The sequence below is a fragment of the Alternaria atra genome (genome assembly GCF_907166805.1).
Source record: "Alternaria atra isolate CS162 genome assembly, contig: 35, whole genome shotgun sequence".
NCBI lineage: Eukaryota > Fungi > Ascomycota > Dothideomycetes > Pleosporales > Pleosporaceae > Alternaria > Alternaria atra.
Genome location: NW_025091334.1, coordinates 24,726 through 43,574, shown reverse-complemented (window position 1 = coordinate 43,574; position 18,849 = coordinate 24,726). Strand labels below are relative to the sequence as shown.

The 18,849-nt window shown below is 51.3% G+C and overlaps 4 protein-coding genes across 4 annotated transcripts; 3 read left to right on the top strand and 1 right to left on the bottom strand.

Annotated features, from left to right (window-relative positions):
* Nucleotides 1-2,561: 2,561 nt before the first annotated feature.
* On the top strand, nt 2,562-4,100 carry ALTATR162_LOCUS10949 (uncharacterized protein; the record flags this gene model as incomplete). The annotated part of the gene is made up of 1 exon (XM_043318589.1): nt 2,562-4,100. The coding sequence occupies one exon, from the start codon at nt 2,562-2,564 to the stop codon at nt 4,098-4,100; it is 1,539 nt and encodes a 512-aa protein (XP_043174524.1).
* A 436-nt stretch (nt 4,101-4,536) lies between these two features.
* On the bottom strand, nt 4,537-6,514 carry ALTATR162_LOCUS10948 (uncharacterized protein; the record flags this gene model as incomplete). The annotated part of the gene is made up of 2 exons (XM_043318588.1): nt 4,537-6,230; nt 6,343-6,514. 2 exons carry the CDS (start codon nt 6,512-6,514, stop codon nt 4,537-4,539), a joined length of 1,866 nt encoding a protein of 621 aa, XP_043174523.1.
* A 1,770-nt stretch (nt 6,515-8,284) lies between these two features.
* On the top strand, nt 8,285-10,007 carry ALTATR162_LOCUS10947 (uncharacterized protein; the record flags this gene model as incomplete). Its single annotated transcript, XM_043318587.1, has 2 exons — nt 8,285-8,535; nt 8,603-10,007. 2 exons carry the CDS (start codon nt 8,285-8,287, stop codon nt 10,005-10,007), a joined length of 1,656 nt encoding a protein of 551 aa, XP_043174522.1.
* Nucleotides 10,008-11,630: 1,623 nt separating this feature from the next.
* Nucleotides 11,631-12,017, top strand: ALTATR162_LOCUS10946 (uncharacterized protein; the record flags this gene model as incomplete). The annotated part of the gene is made up of 2 exons (XM_043318586.1): nt 11,631-11,887; nt 11,942-12,017. The coding sequence occupies 2 exons, from the start codon at nt 11,631-11,633 to the stop codon at nt 12,015-12,017; spliced, it is 333 nt and encodes a 110-aa protein (XP_043174521.1).
* Nucleotides 12,018-18,849: the final 6,832 nt, after the last annotated feature.

Genomic DNA, 18,849 nt, shown 5'->3' with positions numbered 1-18,849 from the left:
CGAATAGGTAATTAGGTGCAGCGCGTTGGAGACTAGAAGTGGGGTCATTGTAGTGCAGCACCAACCTTGGACGGTACGTGCTTTGCGCCGAGATTGTTCCTTGCTGGCTATATAGCACGAAGCGAGCAGCGTGACAGCTTGCAGACTGGTCGCACCTTTCCGTCATGCAGGAGGATTAATTGAGACTCATTTCTGCAGCCGTGCAGGAAGCCATTCCCCCAGTGATGATCAGCCCCGTCGTTCAAGTGGGGAGCGACACGTCCCACGTGATGCCCCCTATCTTGCTTAGAATGTTTCTCAAGTCATTTCTACTGCTGAAACAGAAGGAAATTACGTTGAACTTGATCTTTGGAGATGTTGTCTACGCGATATGAAGTATGGTGACAAGCTCAACGACGACTTTGTTTTAATCATTCCTCCTGGACGAGCTGCAGCTGGGGTTAGTAGTTATTCTCAACTAGGCTGGTAAGTTGGGTCTCTACATCGGGTAGCTAAAACCGCGATATCTCCGCGTATACTTACCTAATCTGAACGGTTTATAGCTTGTTTTGTAGCTCTAAGATAGACGTATAACTTTGCTATAGAAGGTTTTCTTATATCTCTTATATTATAGAAGCTATTTAGGTACCCATGTTGCCAAGAGCTGGGTCTCCACATAGAGCTCCGAACCTAAATAACTTCTGTAATATTAGAAATACAAGGAAGCTTTATGTAGTAAGATTATAGATCCACATTAGGGCAATAAAACAAGCTATAAACCGTTCAGATTAGGTAAGTATACGCGGAGATATCGCGGTTTTAGCTACCCGATGTAGAGACCCAACTTACCAGCCTATTCCCAACGGTACGTATCCTCGTCTATTCTGTCGTCGACGAAGAAAATGATCTTTCCTTCCCTTGACTGTACCATCTCATTGTGTCTAGGCACACGCACCTTTACTGATCCGATTTACAGGTCTGGGAACCATCGTTGGAAGTGTCAGGATTGGCATCTTGATGGATCGCTCCTATAAGCAGGCCGAGACGAATTAACGTACTCAGCACGATCCTCCAACCTATCTCGGCGAGTTAAGTTGCTCTTTTAGTTCTCTCATACGCTCTCTAGGTACCATCCTAAAAAAGATATTATCTGTGAGAACGAAAACATCGATGACACCTGCGCGCTGGATCATTCTAGCACAGTGCTTAAGATAAGGAATAGTGTAGCCTGTACACGAATCAAAGCTAATCAACAGGATAGGATGATGACTCGATCGCTAAGTGTAGCCATAAAGTTGCAGCTTAGGATTATAGAGGATGTTTGACGGCTCTGTGTAGCAGCAGGCGGCATGGCGCAGTTGAGCCTAATCATTCGCCGGTGTTGCGCGGCGAGAACAACGACTGCATGTGGCATCGACGAACTCTAAGCTGGCACGGAAGATGGAGACGCTCGGATGGAGCTCATGCGGTGTTCACGGCTGCGAATTGGGCTACAGCCTTGCAGAGAGTGAAGACGGTCACAAAGCCCGGCAAACTGGAAGGAACCCCACACTTGAGCCGAATGTGGAGATTTTCGCTCTGTGGAGAGCCCCTCGCAGCAGCGGCTAAGCCATAAGCCTTGGCTTTCCAACTCGTATCCACCACACCTCGCACTTTTTCGCTCTATAAGGAGTCGCGGCAGCGGTCAATGCAAATGCCAAAACGACCAAGCGATACACAGTAAACCATCGCTTTTCACTTCGTATCCACCTGGTCTGCAAATACTGCACACCTCGCCCTTTTTCGCTCATTAAGAAAATGGGGCAGAGTTTCCGAATGCAGAGGGCGCCAGTCCCCAACAGGCTTAAGCGCGCTAATCTGATTGGCTCCGTCAGTCAGGACGCAGCCCTGCACCACTACGCCATGCAACCAAAAAGGTACGTATGATCAGTGAACTACTGATCATGGTGCAGGATAGTATATATCGACAGCCAGGGCCTGACACCGTCTTTCTAGGTGGCTAAAACAGTTTAGCTGCTAACAATTTAGTAGTACTCTTACTTTTCTACCTTTTAGATATTAGATAAAATTATTAGAATACCTATACTCTATTATACATCAAGTTAGAGCTTCTATTACTTATCTAGGCATATACTTAGTATAACGCTAGTTTCTTTACCTCATGTTCAGAGCTCGCGTGCCTCGACTTCCAACACCACAACACAACAAAAGTTACTAATCATACTGCTTCAATCCTGCAACCCTCAGTGAGTGCTTTGACTGTCGTAAAGAGCGGGTGATCCGAATCTGGAATGCTTACAACTCCCTGCAATCCCGCAACTACAAACAGAACATGCCATATTTTGGGGTTGTGATCGGTGCCCTAAACTTGCACCCCGCGGCAACAACATCTCCAACGAGATAATCACTGGATGCACTTAGGTACCTAGGTACGCTCAATGCCAGCCAAATTGTCGGCGAGCAACAGCACGATCAGGGTACGCCGGGCATGCGATGGCTGCCGGGTCCGCAAGGTCAAGTGCGACGCCGCTCAGCCCTGCTCCCAGTGCGCCCATTTCAACCTATGCTGCGTTACTTCCATGATGACCGGGAAGCGCAAAAATCCCTTGCGCGGAAGATTGGTGGCCAAGGCCCGTGGCGAGTCTCTCATCAACGATACGTCTCGTAAAGAGAGCGTCGGCGTCCGCGGCAGCAAGACGCAAATGTCGGCGTCCATTTCGGAGTCGTTCAGCGACAGCGGTGGCAGCAGCAGCAGCAGCAGCGTGACAGAGCCGATAAGCCTGTCGCTGTTATCTTCCTTCGCCTCGGCCACCAAGTACAAGCCTGATTTCTTCTTCGCGCTCCTCCCACAGTTCGAAGAGCTCGTCTACCCCTTCAGCCCCGCCATGTCGGCCAAGGACATTGTGGCCTCCGTCTCAGCCATGTACGATAATTTTGAGAACGCGGCGCTGGTCTACGCCTATGCAGCCGCCACGACCTTTCTCAGCCAGACCTCCGACACTTTGCACGGCGACGTGGCCATGCAGCTGAACGAGCTCGTCCAGTACAGTCTCGAGGCCCACAAGCGCGCCGAGATTACTCTCGACGACCAGGGCCGCCTGGACGAGAAGCCCGCCCCGACCAACAAGCGCATCATGACGTGCATCTACCTCGAGATTGCCATGATGGCCTTCAAGCGCTTTGACCGCAGCTTCAGCATCCTCCGCGAAGCCATCACCATGCTCCAGGTCCGTCAGGTCATGATGCGCGACAGGCCTGCCCCGCCTGCCGACTTCTTGGCGTACCAGAGGCTGTATAGGGAAGCTTGGATTCATGAGCGCTTCCTGACCATTACCTCGGGCTACCCTAGCGTCCTGGCCCCGCTGGTACCAGCCCGGCCAGCCGCCGACCCAAATACTCCGATGCACATCGAGGCCGGCTTCAACAGGCTGATTCACCTTTTCTCCATTCTTGACGACACGTTCCTCGCCTCGTGGCACGGCCACGACAATACCATTACGGCTGGCTGGATTGAAGCCAAGCAGGTCCAGCTCGATCAGGACGAGATTGACGCCGCAGAGGCCGAGCGCGACCTCTGGAATCGCGGCCACACAGGGCTTTCGGAGCGTCAGCATGCAGATCTCTTTATTACGCGGCTGTGGTTGCGCACTTCGCTCTGGCAGCTCGCCCTATCCAATGGGTTTTTGCGGTTCGCCCCTTCGCGCGATACTCACGAAGGCCTCTCCCTGCTGTTCCCCGTGCAGAGACTCACGACGCAGCTGCACAGTCTGGTCAGCCGTCTTGACAGCATTGCAAGTATAAGTTCGCAGGGAAGCGGCATCTTACAGAAGCTGTTCGAGGTCACCAGCACCATTGCCGACGTTCTTGCTCTTTACCCCGCTCGCAACCAAGAGGATGGCGGGTGGGTGAGAGGCGGAGCAGCAACGACAGAAGGAGGCGGAAGCGGATCAGGCTTGGATTCTCATATCGAGGATTTCGGATACGTCGCAAGGTTTTTGTTGTCCTTTGAGGGCGTTCGTGAGACGCAAAAAGTCTATCTGCGGGAAAAGCTCGAGATGCTGCATCAGTCGCATGTCGTGGTGGGCTTTATCGATTGGCCGCCATTCGCACCATCGACGTAGTGATGGCCGCGGGCGTTTGTTTGTCTACGATTGTTCTTTCGCAACTGCTTGCATTGGAGACGAAAAGGGTTTTGAGGCAATGGAAGCCATGAAAGTCCTATCCAAAACCAGGCTCAGGACCTTGATATCCGGATTGAAAAATCATGATACGAAGCTTCTCACTAGCTTTTACCAGGCATGACGCGCCAGTTTCAATGAGTGGCCTGGATGACGGGTATCTACGTCCAACGTTTGACCATTCACATCTATTTACGCTTTACATGTCATGAAAGATCGGTCGATTCAGCTCGATGAATCACCATCTGTGTTCTTCAATACTCGCCTCATACACATGGTGCTTTTCTATATACAGTATCTGGTGCTCCCTTTCTAGACTGGACGTCCACAGCGTCTGTTCTGTTGCAGACTTGGTGTCCACAATTTTGGACTACGGGAATCAGAGGACCGACACAGACTTTTGGGCACCCACAGCGTAATCCCACAGCCGAATCGACTCGAATGCAGTAGGTGCGGTGACGCCCTCGGCGAAGCAGCGAATGGCCCTGCAGGTGGTGTCAACGTAGACGGTTGTGGCAAGGGTGAAGCGGTCATTGGCAAAGACTTCAAGCGTGTCACCGTCGCGGAAGATGCGGAGGCGTAGCTTTTCTAGTTGTTCAATTGGAGAGGCCGAGGTGGAGGGCTGCTCGTGGTAAAAGAGTGTAAATGACCCATGCAAGATATCCTTCGCGATATCTTCCTCCAGGTTGGACTGGGTCTTGTCGACAACGATTTGCTCCCTTTCTGCGTCGAAAAATATGTCTGTTCCTTGGAAGCTATCATGAGCGCCATCTCTACTTGGCTGGCAAATTGAGAAGCCAATTCGCCCGTGGCTGGAGTCAACATTGATGACGGCCTCCAACTCCCAGCTCGTTGAAGGTGTTTCGTCTAGTAACCTGCTTCCTGCTGCTGCGGCGCCGTGGTCGCTGGAGATATCTTCCCACACCATGGGTGCTGTCTGAGCCAACGAGCGGACTCCAGAAAATGGCCGAACGCCCAGCGTCTGCAGGGCATGTGTGTGCCTAATATGGCCTTGCGAGGACGGCCTCTTGTCGATAAGTTTCATCGACCGAACATCCTCGAGAGACGACCTTAATGCCTTAGTGACATTGCTGGGCGTTGTGTACAGAAACAACTCCCGCGGGATAGCCAGGTGGCCCGTCCAGCCTTTGGCATGGCGCCGGGCCGACGTTAGCTCCTCCTCCTTGATCCATCCCATGAGGATCCGCTTACGGGTGACGGGATGAACAAACGAGCTTGGTGCATACAGGGCGCCGTGGTCTAAGATACCGCCAAAATCATGTATCATTTTAGGGGTGGTGATGGAACCGCGTTCTGCTGGTACAGCACTCAAAGTGCCGGCCATCCAAAGGCCCACGGTTTGATGGGCGTCTTGGTAACCAGGCTTGAATCCTTCTGCGCCCATAAGGAGAAAGTTTCGCTTATGGTTGGTACCGTCCTCGGCGGCCAAGGTCATAAAATTGACACACTCCCAGTTCACACCAAATTCACCAGTCCACGGCCCTGGCACGCGTAACCCGTCGGCCATGTCGACGAGGAGACCGAGATATTCCCACGCGGTCAGGTCGTCTGGAGAGACTGCATATAAAAAAACAGTCGGCCCTTTACCCAAGATGCCGCCGGAAAGAATGCCGTAAAGACTTCTCTTTGCGTCGCCGCCTGCAACAGCGCGAACCTCATCCATGGCAGGCCACTCCGCCAAAAATGGATCCCGAAATCCTGTAACATTGATCCCCTCGGGTTCACCTCTGAGAATGGGGTTTAGCCCGCTCTTCTCCCACGACAAGCCCCCGTCCTTGGACGTGGCCAGAGCCAAACCCTCGCTGTCACGGATGTAAGGCAGGGACCAATGGATGGGCAAGTTGGTGATCGATGAATAAAAGACAGATAGCTGTTGGGGCTCTCCGTATGGGCCTGTTGGCCAGAGGCATCCTGTGAAGACTCCCTCCTTATCGTAAAGCTGGTCGGGCTGCAGAGACGGATTTGTGCCGGGGCTCTGTACCCAGCGGAGACCGTCTTTGCTGGTGGCGTGGCCCCAGGCAATGTTTCCCCAGTCGCACGATTTAGGATTCCCTGTACAAGGTCAGGGGAGCTCACGTGAGACAAGTCAGGTTTGCTCATAGCATCAACGGCCGGATGCAATTCCACATTAAAGTTCTGGTCGATGTCATAGTTGTTAACTTACATTGGTAATAGACGTGATATGTGCCTGTGGCGGCATCGTAGCTGGGCGCGCATGGGTCGTTAATCCACCCGTAGGGCGCCTTGAGGTGATAGCTCGGAAGGGGGTGCCATTGCTGCTGCCGGGATTGGTGTGTAGAGGGCCCCGAGGAGGCGGATTGGGATTGATTTGACATGTGCGTCTCTTGTGCTTGTTCAACTGCGGCAGAACAAGTGCGTAAGCTGGGAGATAACGACAATCGTCTAAGGATGGACTCGGAGAACAGTCGTAAAAGAATGACATGAAAGTGTCTTCATAAATAGGAAAAGGAAAAGGTTGACTATTGGGGCTGGTAGGTAAAGACAATTTTAAGCATACCTAGGTATCAAACCTAACTTGTACGGGGGGCAAGCCTGGTAGTCCGTCATGCCAGACCCAACATAAATGCGATGCGCAATCTACACTGCGCTTAAATATGGATATGCGGAGTTGTAATATCGACTAGATGCCAAAAGCAGTTACAAAATCATCTGCGCGACCAGATCGTTAGGCCAAAGTGGGAACAATGATTAGCGTAGGAGGAAATTCTAGGACGCCACTGTCGGCCCGACGAGCAAGGTTTTTGCCCCACTTTTGTGCAGTTATCCCGGCGAAGATAGAAGAGGGGGAATTAGTAAGGGTAAAAGAGCACCATACAGCGATGATATGTTAGTTTAATAACTTTAGTTCCCATTTTTTTACACTAGAAGAGAAAAAAGACACTTAGGCTAAGGCAAAGAAAGCTAGCTAGAATAGGGGAGCTAGGCGAATGAAAATAGCAAGGCAGATGATCGAAGCAAGGTTAGTTATTGCCTGATTACACAGTCACTTGTCGGTCCGACAATCCAGTTCTCCGTTACCCAGCTTGGTAACATAGCGGTTCCTCTTTTCTTGGTCTAGGTCCTTGGCCGTTCGTTGACGCCTAACGGTGTTGTTGTTGTGTCCAGAAGCTGTATTTCATACTCAATACTAGCCTGCTCGGTAGATGCGTAGATACTCCGGGTCTGTAAGTTGACGCTGACTTCCATGCTGTGTGTTTGAGTACACAACAAAGGATGAACCTCTCGCTAGTCTCTCATATGTTGTAGTAAGAGACCTTTCATCTGCAGAGATGGCCGCTTGAGCTTCAATCTGATGACTGGTATACGGTATATAAGGCCGTTTCACAAATTCCTAGAATATCTGCCCCTCTAGCCCCTGCATTCATCTCCTCAAACCACGCCTTGTGGCATGGGTCGCTTATGGAGACATGCCCACTGACTCCATGATCCAGGCTGAAGTCTTCCTAGAATTCGGCACGCCGTCCTGCACACATACTGTAGATGAACACCACTAGCGTGACGCTCCCACAGTGGCTCTACATAGGATCAAACCATACTACTAGCATTCCATAGCGCTGTCCGCTGATTGCCACCGATCATGCGCCAAGGATTGTCGGACCGACAATCTCACTCCACCCTAGTCTGAGACGAAAGCATTCGGCATAGGCGCTGAATTAGATTGGTCGACGCAGAAAGCTTAGACGTATGCTTTCATCTCGAATTGGAAAGGCTGCCTCAGCACCATTATGTCACTGCTTTGATTTTCTCCGCCGCCTGATCCTCCACAAGTGTTTCCCCTCGGCTGGAACCTGGGGATGAGCTCACCAGCCGGAATCTGGCAAGTAACGAGAGGTCCCTTCCCTTCTACCTACAATTATAAAAACCCTGGAGCTCCTTGTTTCTTCATTTAAACCTGGAACCTGTGACACCTGGTCGTCTTTCCACTCGTCCATCGCATTTTCTTTTCTTCGAACAAGGCTTTTGCCTTCTCTTCTTCCACTTACTTTCGCTTTGCCACCCTTGCGTATATCTACATAGCAGCTCACCCTCAACATCAACGTCTCCTCGGCAAATTCCACACTCTGGCATAAGACTACCGGCACACCATGGCCTCGGAAAAGATGGATGCAGACGACGTTGAAAACGTCCATAACGTCGATTACAACGAGAATTCTAAGAGCCAGTCTCAACAAAATGCGGACGCCCGGGATGCCACCGCCCGAGAGCACAACCTCACCCTAAGTGATGCCATCCGCCTATACTCCAAAGGCATTGGTTTCTCCCTGCTATTCTCTACGGCCATCATCATGGAGGGTTACGACCTTGCCTTGATGGGTGCCTTCTACGGTTATGATGCGTAAGCTTCGCCCCTTCCCCCCCTTCTCTTCTATATTCAAACAAAGCTAACCTTCATGGGTCATTAGCTTCCAAGAAAGGTTTGGTAACGAACCAGACTTGAAGGGCGGCAAGGTTATTTCGGCTGACTGGCAGACCTACATCCAAGTGGGCGGCATGTGCGGCCAAATCGTTGGCCTCTACCTCAACGGTTGGGTCTCGGACGCTATCGGTTACAAGCGAACCATGATCTTGTCGCAGCTGCTCATGGTTGCCTTCATATTCCTCCTTTTTTTTGCACGAAACATCGAGACCATCCTCGCAGGCCAGATCATGCTCGGCGTCCCCTGGGGCGTCTTCCAGACCCTGACCATAGCGTATGCCTCAGACATCGCGCCCATCGTTCTCCGCCCGTATCTGACGGCCTACGTCAATCTGTGCTGGGTCATTGGCCAGCTCATCTCGGCCGGCGTTCTGCGCGGTTTCCTCAGCATGCAAGGTGACTGGTCATATAGGATCCCTATGGCTCTGCAGTGGGCGTGGCCCCCGTTTATCATATTCGGCACCTTGTTCGCACCAGAATCACCTTGGTGGCTTGTTCGCAAGGACCGTCTCGCCGACGCCAAACGCGCCGTGCTGAGTCTGGTCTCTTCTGCCGTCGTCAACGCCGACAACGGCATCGACTTTGATGCCGATGACCAGGTCGCCATGATGAAGGCCACCAACGAGTTCGAAATCAATCACTCGGCAGGCACAAACTACTGGCACTGCTTCATGCGGGCAGACCTACGCCGCACCGAACTCGCATCCATTAGCTACACCGCCCAAGCAATGTGCGGCAGCGTTCTTATGGGGTATTCTGTCCAGTTTTATGAGCGAGCGGGGCTCTCTACCAACAACTCATTTACCTTTAACGTTATTCAATACGCCGTTGGCGCCGTCGGTGTGATCCTATCCTGGTTCTGGCTGAGCAAGTTTGGCCGTCGCACAATCTACCTCTGTGGTATGACTAGCTTGTGCGTGATCCTCCTCGTTGTTGGCGGCCTCGGCTTCGCTGACCCCAGCAACCCGGGTCCTAGCTGGGCTGTTGGGAGCCTTCTGATCTTTTACACCTTCATGTACGACATGGCCATGGGCCCCATCTGCTATACTCTTGTCGCCGATATTCCCTCGACCCGCCTCAAGGCAAAGACAATAGTCCTAGCCCGCAACTTCAACAACATGGCCAGTCTGGTCAACAATGCACTCATGCCTCGCATGCTCGGCGTAAACGCCTGGAACTGGGGTGCAAAAACCGGTCTCTACTGGGCCGGCTGGTGTCTCATCATCCTCGTCTGGGCTTATTTCCGCCTGCCCGAGACAAAGGATCGGACCTACGGCGAGCTAGATCTTCTCTTTGAGCAGGGCGTCAGCGCGCGTAAGTTTGCACAGACAAGCGTTAACCAATTTTCAGACTCGCATAATAGTATAGGAAAGAAAGAGTCTAGTAACTAATATACTTGTATATAACGTACCTAACGGGCAAGCAGCGCACATAAGTGAGCGGCGCACTTTTGCTAAGACTGTATTCTATAATACCCTTCTTTAGCCTGTATCAGCCCACTCTGGCCCTATATAGGGTAGAACAACCTGTAGTATTACTTAGAGACTATTTATATAACGTGGTTCACCATCGAGCGCCCCACCCCATCGAGCGCCCCAGTTTCCCCACCAAAACACCAGCGCAGCAACAACGCGTAATGTCTCAACATCACGAAGTCCCTAGACTCTATAATGAAGCTGATGTACAGCTTGCTATCTCTGATATCCAATGTAACCAAGTAAAAAGCCTGCGACACGCTGAGGCAATCTACAACGTTCCCCGAAGGACAATACAGCGGCGACGCAACGCAACACACTCTCGCCGCGAGTGCGAGCCGAATCGGAAGAGTCTCACAAAACTAGAAGAAGAGGCGATCGTACAGCGTATACTTGACGAGTCTTTACGTGGCATACCGCCCTCGAAGGCACACGTACGAGATATGGCTGACAGACTGCTGCGAGAGCGTGGCGGGAAGCCTACAGGCAAGAACTGGGTGGATAGGTTTATCGCGCGTACACCTGAGCTACGCACGCGATGGAGCCGTCCGTACGATCACCAGCGAGCTGTCTGCAAGGATCTAGCGGTTATTAAGCCCTGGTTCACGCTTGTTTAATCGATGAAGGCGAAGTATAGTATTATAGACAAGGATACCTAAAATTTTAATAAGTCTGGCGTTATAATAGGCAAGATATCTGTAAGCATAGGGTGGTAATAGTATAAGGTCACATGAATAAGTGTATTCTTCTGTGTATGTACAAATGTGTGATCTGAGCTCTTAAGTAGTCGGACGCATTAGTCATGCCTGCAGAGCAGTCATGTGATGTGGTCCTAGGCTTACACAAATCAAGCCAGTGCTCCAGGGCTCCAAGTATTGATTAGCTATCCGCATATAGATACTACATAGTTTAGCATAAAGTTATAGCATTTTGTACCTAGGAGGGAGGCTAGAGTTTGTAAAGGGTTACACTTAAGGAGCAAGTGTTAAGGTCCGCAGGAGTGGATTTGACAGGGGGTCAAATTCCAGAGAAGGCGAAGCTACCAGGTAGCTAAGCGAGACCTAACGGCTTCGAATTGACCAGTAGATAGAGAATACATTAGGGGCCTTATAAGTTGGGCTTCAACCCATGACGAAAAATTTCGATTTCATTAGTGTGCCTCTTTAAACTGGCTAGTTTTAAACCTGTATAGATGTTCACCAACACTAATGTCGGCTTATGTAACCTCAGAGTTCGTTCTAAGACTTGTAGTGTGAGCGTGTGAAGGTACCAAGGCCCGCAGAAGGAGAACAAAGCTGTGACTGTAGCTAGATCGAGATTTGCGCCTCTACTTAATGATATCTTTATCCACGGGCCCCAGCAGGTTATGGAGTATATAAATAGGTAACGATACACGAAGGATATAAAGCGACGAAGTTGCCGTGACATCTGGACCAAATTCATAATTGCTCTGACGGCCACATCTCGACTGCGTTAAATACCAATCACAGGCCTCTACCTTATTTGTTGCTCTTGTTAGACCAATTAAATCCGACCAGAATGGCTCCCAAACGAGGTGACGGCGGTGGTAACAGCGGAAGTGGCAGCAGTGGCATTAGCCCATCCTGCCCGCACGCGTTCCAGGACTTTAGTTACAACACTGACCCAACGCTAGTTGTAGACTTCGTCCGATACTACGTCGTCTTCGCCCTTACACTCGTTGTCCTAATCAGCCTGTGCTGCATCATGAGGAGACATGGAGGTGTGAAGAGGCTCGCGGGACCTATTTATCTATTAGCATTGCTCTGTACGCTCACGTACGTTTCTAAAGCCTTGGTTGAACCAGGAGAACTCAAGCTAACACACTCCAGTGACTATGCACTCCTCATCATTAGCACCATGCTGAAGGAGTGCGAGACAACCGACTCTCTTAGTTACTTCGATTAGGCCATTGCATACACCATCTTTGCCCAGACATGCCAACAAGCAAGTTTTTTGATTGACTTGATTGATTCTTGATCAAAAGCTCAATCAAGTCAAGATCAATTCGCCCATAGCGTTTTTCTAATCAAGAACAAATTAAAGCCCTCTTTTTAATTGAATTGATTAATCAGATTAATTAGGTACTAATACTAGGGCAATTTCCAAGGTAGTTAATAAGGTTGCTAGGCAGTAGATAATATTAATAGGGTGACATATTAGTGGTGTTAAGTTTTAATTAGTAAGCAACCTTCTAATCTAACTAGCTTACTCTGCGACGTGGTATCAACATTTAACATCAACCTATATCTTATATTAGCGCCTATTGTTGTTATCTCTAAGGCTCCTTACGCGCTATTACTATCTGTTATGCCTCTAAAGGCCTTTAAACGCGCTGCTAATCGCGCTGCTGCGTTAAATAAACGCGTTAAAGTCAACGACAACTCTTAATCGCAGTCTAAGCTGCCTGTACAAACCTTACTACGCAAAGCTCTTAAGGTTGCAGCTAGTTAAGCTAAAGAGAAGGCTCCGTTCGAATCGCAGCTGCGCGACCTGCTGCCTAACAACGCGATTGATCTGCTAACTAAGGGCTTACGAGCTGCTACAGAGGCTTTAACTAAGGCGTCTAATAGCTACGATAGAGGCGAGCTTAATAGTTAGTTTAAGGATAAATACAATAGCCTTAATTAGGCTTATATATCGCGCTTTATAAAGCTGCTGAGGACGCTTAAGGGCAGGAAAAGCTGGGTCTTTAAGCACGGTTATCGCGTCGCCTTAATAGCTAATCCGCAGAGGACTTTCTAGATCTGCAGGCATTGCTATAAACATTAGAAATTAGAGGGGAAGCAGATAATAGAGGTAACGCTATTAACAACTGCTGCGATAACTTACATAGCACAGAATAGAGTTAGCTACCGCCTTAACTGTTAGGGCTAGCTTGCTAAGGCTGCGCTACCTCGAGGTTAGACGTCCCTGCGATTATTAAGCGATAGCGGTGTTGTTGTATCGCAGGAGGTCGCTAATAAGATTAGAAACTTTAATGTACAAGGCTTTCGATACGCTGCTGTTAGCTAGTTAGTTAATAACAACTACGCTCTCCGTAAGTTTAAGACTCTAGCTTTCCGTAAGATAATAGCATACGCTAATCTAGAGGCAGCAGAAGCTTTATAGGTAAGTCGTACTAGCGTCGCGAGCTTTGTTATAAGGCTTTATCGCTACCTAGAGCCGCAGGTTGTTAACAACTTGTCGCAATCTATAAGTCAAATCTATATTAGCTTTGACGGGTAGACGACAAGGGGTAGCAAACGAGGGTTCTTTAGTATTGTTGCTTATTACGCTAACGCCTGTAGTAACGTTAGGGACCTGCCTATTGCCTTACCGTAGCTTACAGGCGCTTATAGTAGTGATAGGATTGCTAATATAGTTGCGAAGACGCTGTAGTAGTTTTGTTACGGCGCTGACCTAGATAGCCTATTAGAGCGCGCCAAGCTGCTAAGCGAGCAGCTGCGCGATCGCTGAAATTCCTGCGCGAACGCGCCCTGTCGTACGCTCCTTGAGCTACGTCCTTGTCTTAGCCTGACCCCGTACTATCAGCGATATCGTAGTGAATATACTGATCACGTGCACCTACCTTCCCTGCCTGCCGACCCCGTGACATTACGTAGCTCCTATCTATAGGTGCCCGTCCCCGCGAGGCCCGCTATGGATCGCCCTGAACCTCCCGCAACCCCAGACTCAGCCGAAGCCCTTGTGGCTGAGGTGCAGAGAGACCCCAATGCCTGGCTGCTGTACCTGCGCAATAACCACCAGTACCTGCAGAGCCTCGAGGGCTCCCTAAGCGACGCGCGCACCACTGAGCAAGAGCTCCAGACCTCTGTTATCGAGCGCGATGGAATTATCCGCTACCAGAAGGAGCAACTCGCCGCCGACCAGAAGCAGATTACCCAGCTCGAGATCGAGAAATCTCACCTCGCTGCCGCCGCAAGCCCCGCTGTACAGACCCCCCGCGCCTCTACCCTATCCCCTCGAGCTACCACTGAAGCTCGTGCAGATAACCCAGCGAGACCGCCTACGCCTGTTACTGCCCCACATTCCGGAACCGCCAGCCTCAGCGAGAAAATACCTGACCCAAAGGAATTTGATGGAACTCAAGACGACCTTCGGCGCTTCGTCCAGCAGATCTATGGTAAGATGACTGCTAACGCCGACCGCTTCCCTCTAGCTACAAATCGGATGACCTACGTCGCTGGACGCCTAACTGGAAGAGCCTATCAGCTTATGCTACCTAAGATCCGATACGGAATCCCCCAGTTCGTGGACTACCCGCAGATGCTCGAATACCTAGAACAAGCGTTTGGGGACCCAGACCGTACCCAGAACGCTCAGAACAAGCTTTTCAACCTAAAGCAGAAGAACCTTGATTTCAGCACCTACTTCGCGGAATTCCAGCGCCTAGCACTAGAAGGAGAAATGTCAGAGAGCACCCTAACGCCCCTGCTATTCCAAGGGATATCTCGCGAGCTGCAGGATATGCTCCTGCACAATCCACCGCCCTCGCAGGAGTTCTCCGTGTATGCTAGCCACCTCCAGAAACTTGACAACCGCTACCGTCAGCACTAACAGCAAGTCTCCCGTAACCGCACCCCTATAGCTAGGGCGTTCCCGAGCAGCTACGCCGCAGCCGCTAAGCCTACCGTCTACTCAAACGTAACCGCCAAACGACCCAGCTCTCCCCGCTCCGGCCCACCAAGTCCAGCTCCGATGTACGAACCTATGGACCTCTCTTCTCAGAAGACGTTCGCACCAGGCAGCCGGAGGGAGAGAGGCGAATGTTTCCGCTGCGGATCAAAATCCCACCGAGTCGCCCAGTGCCCTGAGCCTGACACCCGCCAGTCCGCGGGAACGATTACTAACCAGCACCAACGCTACCCCAGTCCGCCAGCCGCCTACCAGGCTCTCCGCTCTGCGTCCCCGCAGCCTTACCGCCCCGCTAGCCCCCCTAGGTCTCCACTACTCCGCCGTGCCGCCAGCCCGCCCTCTAAGACGAACTACTCGTTAAATGGAGTGAGCCTGAACTAAGTCGCGTGCAGGCTCCTGAACGGCGCATCAAGAAACTACTTCCCTTAGTCCAATTATCCGCCGCGTCTATTAAGGGACTCTCGGTGCACGAGGAAAGTGACCAGAGGTCTAACATGATTATCCTGCCTATCACGCTAGAGATAGGGAAGAAGGCGATACTAACGTACGCCATGACTGATTCTGGAGCAGAGGGTAAAGGATTTATAGACCGAAGCTGGGCTGATAGCCACGGGCTACCTCTAAGGAAGCGAAAGAACCCCTTTGGCATTGTTACGTTTGAGGGCGACATGTCTGTTAAGGGGATAGTAACGCACTATATAGAAACCACCATGCGGGTAGAGGACCACCTAGAGACGATCCGGCTGAACGTGACGCAGCTAGCGCACTACCTAGTAATCCTAGGAATGCCCTAGCTAAAGCAACATGACCCGAAGATTGGCTTCGCTAGCCACACGTTGACGTTTGAGAGCGAGTACTGCCAGAAACACTGCAACACGCCTGGAAGGCCAAACAAGATCCACGCTCTGCACGAGCTCCCGCCAAAATCCCGCCCGATTGACCTGCCCGACCGCCCAAAGCTGCTGAGGAATCGAGATATCGCGAAGGTATCGCTGAACGCTTGCGCTGCGTACGCCCGAAGAAACTACCGTATGTTTACGATCACGATCGAACAGATAGATCGCTATCTGTCCCAGCCTGACACGCCTGAGTTACTAGACCCTAAGTCCCTACTGCCAGAGGAGATAAGGGACTTCTAGGACGTCTTCTCGCCCAAAGAAGCGGAGAAGCTCCCTCCACACCGCTCACACGACTATAACATCCGCTTACTTGATAGCAAGACGCCGCCCTTCGGGCCGCTGTACCCTATGTCCCGAGAAGAACTTAAAGCCTTAAAGGAATGGCTAGAGGAGAACCTGCGGAAGGGCTTTATCCGGCCAAGCTCTTCGCCTGCCGCCTCGCCTGTACTGTTTGTTAAGAAGCCAGATAGAGGCCTCCGGTTCTGTGTCGATTACCAAGGACTAAACAACATCTCAGTAAAGGACCGCTACCCGCTGCCGCTCGTAAAGGAGAGCTTAAATAACTTAAAGGGAATAAAGTACTTCTCCAAGGTTGATATCATCGCTGCCTTCAACAACGTACGTATAAAGGAAGGCCAGGAGTATTTGACTGCGTTCCGAACGCGATTCGGCCTGTATGAGAGTCTGGTGATGCCGTTTGGCCTATCTAGAGCACCAGCTACCTTTCAGAGGTTCATCAACAATACCTTGAGGGAATACTTGGACGTTTTCTGCACTGCCTACCTAGACGACATTCTGATCTACAGCCGAACTAGAGGAGAACACGAAAAACACCTGCGCCTGGTACTAACCGCGCTGCGAAAAGCCGGACTGTACGCAAAGATCCAGAAGTGCGAATTCTTTAAGGAAGAGACTACCTTCCTAGGCGTTATTGTTAGACGCGAAGGGATTCGCATGGACCCACAGAAGGTCGAGACAATACAGGAATGGAAAACCCCGTCCTGCCTGACTGACGTACAAGCGTTTATCGGATTTAGTAACTTCTACCGTCGGTTTATACAAGACTTCTCGAAGATTATCGCCCCGCTAGTCGCTCTTACAAGAAAGGGTATTAAGTTTGTCTGGAATAGTGACTGCCAGAAGGCCTTCGACCGTCTGAAAACCGCATTTACAGAAGCCCCGATCCTGGCCCCGTTCGACTAGGAAAGGGAGATTATCCTAGAGACGGACGCATCCGACTATGTATCCGCTGGAGTGCTATCTCAGTACGGAGACGATGGGATACTTCGACCCGTAGCGTTCTTCTCTAAGAAACACTCAACGACTGAGTGTAATTATGAGATATACGATAAAGAACTGCTCGCGATCGTACGCTGCTTCGAGGAATGGAGACCTGAGCTGGAAGGAACCGCATCGCCAATTAAGGTTATTACAGACCACCGCAACCTAGAGTACTTTACAACTACTAAGTTGCTGAACCGACGACAAGCCCGCTGGTCTGAATTCCTGTCCCGCTTTAACTTCCGGATCACATACCGCCCTGGCAAGCTAGGTGCGAAGCCTGACGCGCTGACCAGGAGGTCAGAAGATCTGCCTAAGGAGGGGGGATGAACGCCTGCAGCACCAGAGCCAAGTCGTGCTAAAGAAGGAGAACTTCGATCTGCCTCCAACCCCGCTGGACACGCCCGCTACAACCCCCGTACTAGCCGCCGCCCGCCTTGTCAATGTACCGCCAACACCACCAGCTTCCCCAAAACCTAAGAAAAAAAGTCCGCTTTGCCGTCGACCACTTCGTCCGCCTGTTCCCTATTACACGCGCCCGTGCGATAGGAAGTCCAGAACCAGCAGTGCCAGAACCAGCCGCTGAACCCGCCCGTCCAATACTACCACCTAGGAGAGCTGCACCGATACTACCGCCGACCATAAAGGATCTGTTCACGAAGGGATACAAGAACGACGAAGAACTGAGTTCTATACTAGAGGCCCTCCGTACTAGACAGAGTCGTCACAAGAGGATCACACTCGCCGAGTGTGTAGAGCGTGAAGGTTACCTGTATTATCGAGACCGCCTGTACGCGCCTAATGACCCTGAGCTACATGCTGAGCTACTACGGATGTACCACGAGAGCCCTGTCGCCGGCCACATGGGCCGATCCCGAACCTACGAGGCACTGTCCCGAGAATACTACTGGCCTGGAATGCTAGACTACGTCGAGCAATGGGTTCGGAACTGTCACACTTGTAGACGAATTACGACGTCACGAGAAGCAAAACAAGGAGTCCTGAAACCGTTACCAATACCTAACCGAGCCTGGCAAGATCTGTCGATGGACTTTATCACGCACCTGCCTAAGAGTAGTGGATTTGACGCTATCTTAGTCGTAGTAGACAGACTCACTAAGATGAAGCACTTTGTTGCTTGCCAGGGTACCTGCGACGCCGAGGAGGTATCGCGCCTATTCACGAAGTACGTCTGGAAGCTCACGGCCTCCCCAAGACTATCGTATCAGACCGAGGACCACAGTTCGTATCCGAGTTCTGGAGCCACCTAACCGACGCCTAGGGATCCAGTCCATCCTGTCTACTGCGTACTACCCAGAAACTGACGGGCAAACGGAGAGAGCGAACTCCTTCCTAGAACAGTACTTGCGAAGCCAAGTTTCGTACCTGCAGGATGACTGGGCGAGATGGCTACCGCTAGCCGAATTTGCGGTAAACAACGCTAACAACGAGAGCACCCGCACAACGCCATTCTTCGCGAACTACGGCTTCCACCCCCGCCTAGGATTCGAGCCTGTTAATCCAAGCCGACAGCCAGCGGCGCAAGACGCCGAAAATCTAGCCCTAAAGATGAAAACCGTCCACGAGTACTTGCGCTCTGAGATCTGTGTCGCACAAGCCCAGCACGAGAAGTACGCCAACAGGAAACGCAAACCTGCCCGCCAGTTCTTTGAAAACGACCTAGTGTGGCTTGACGCCCGGAATATTAAGACCGCCCGCCCGCAGAAAAAACTAGACTGGAAATTCCTAGGACCCTACAGGGTCACCAAGGTCGTCAGCCCGTATGCTTACCGCCTAGAGCTGCCTGCTTCAATGAAGATCCACCCTGTGTTCCACGTGAGCCTGCTCCGCCCAGCTGCGACTGACCCCCTGCCTGGGCAGCGACAAGACCCGCCTCCTCCTGTCGAAGTCGAGGGAGTCGA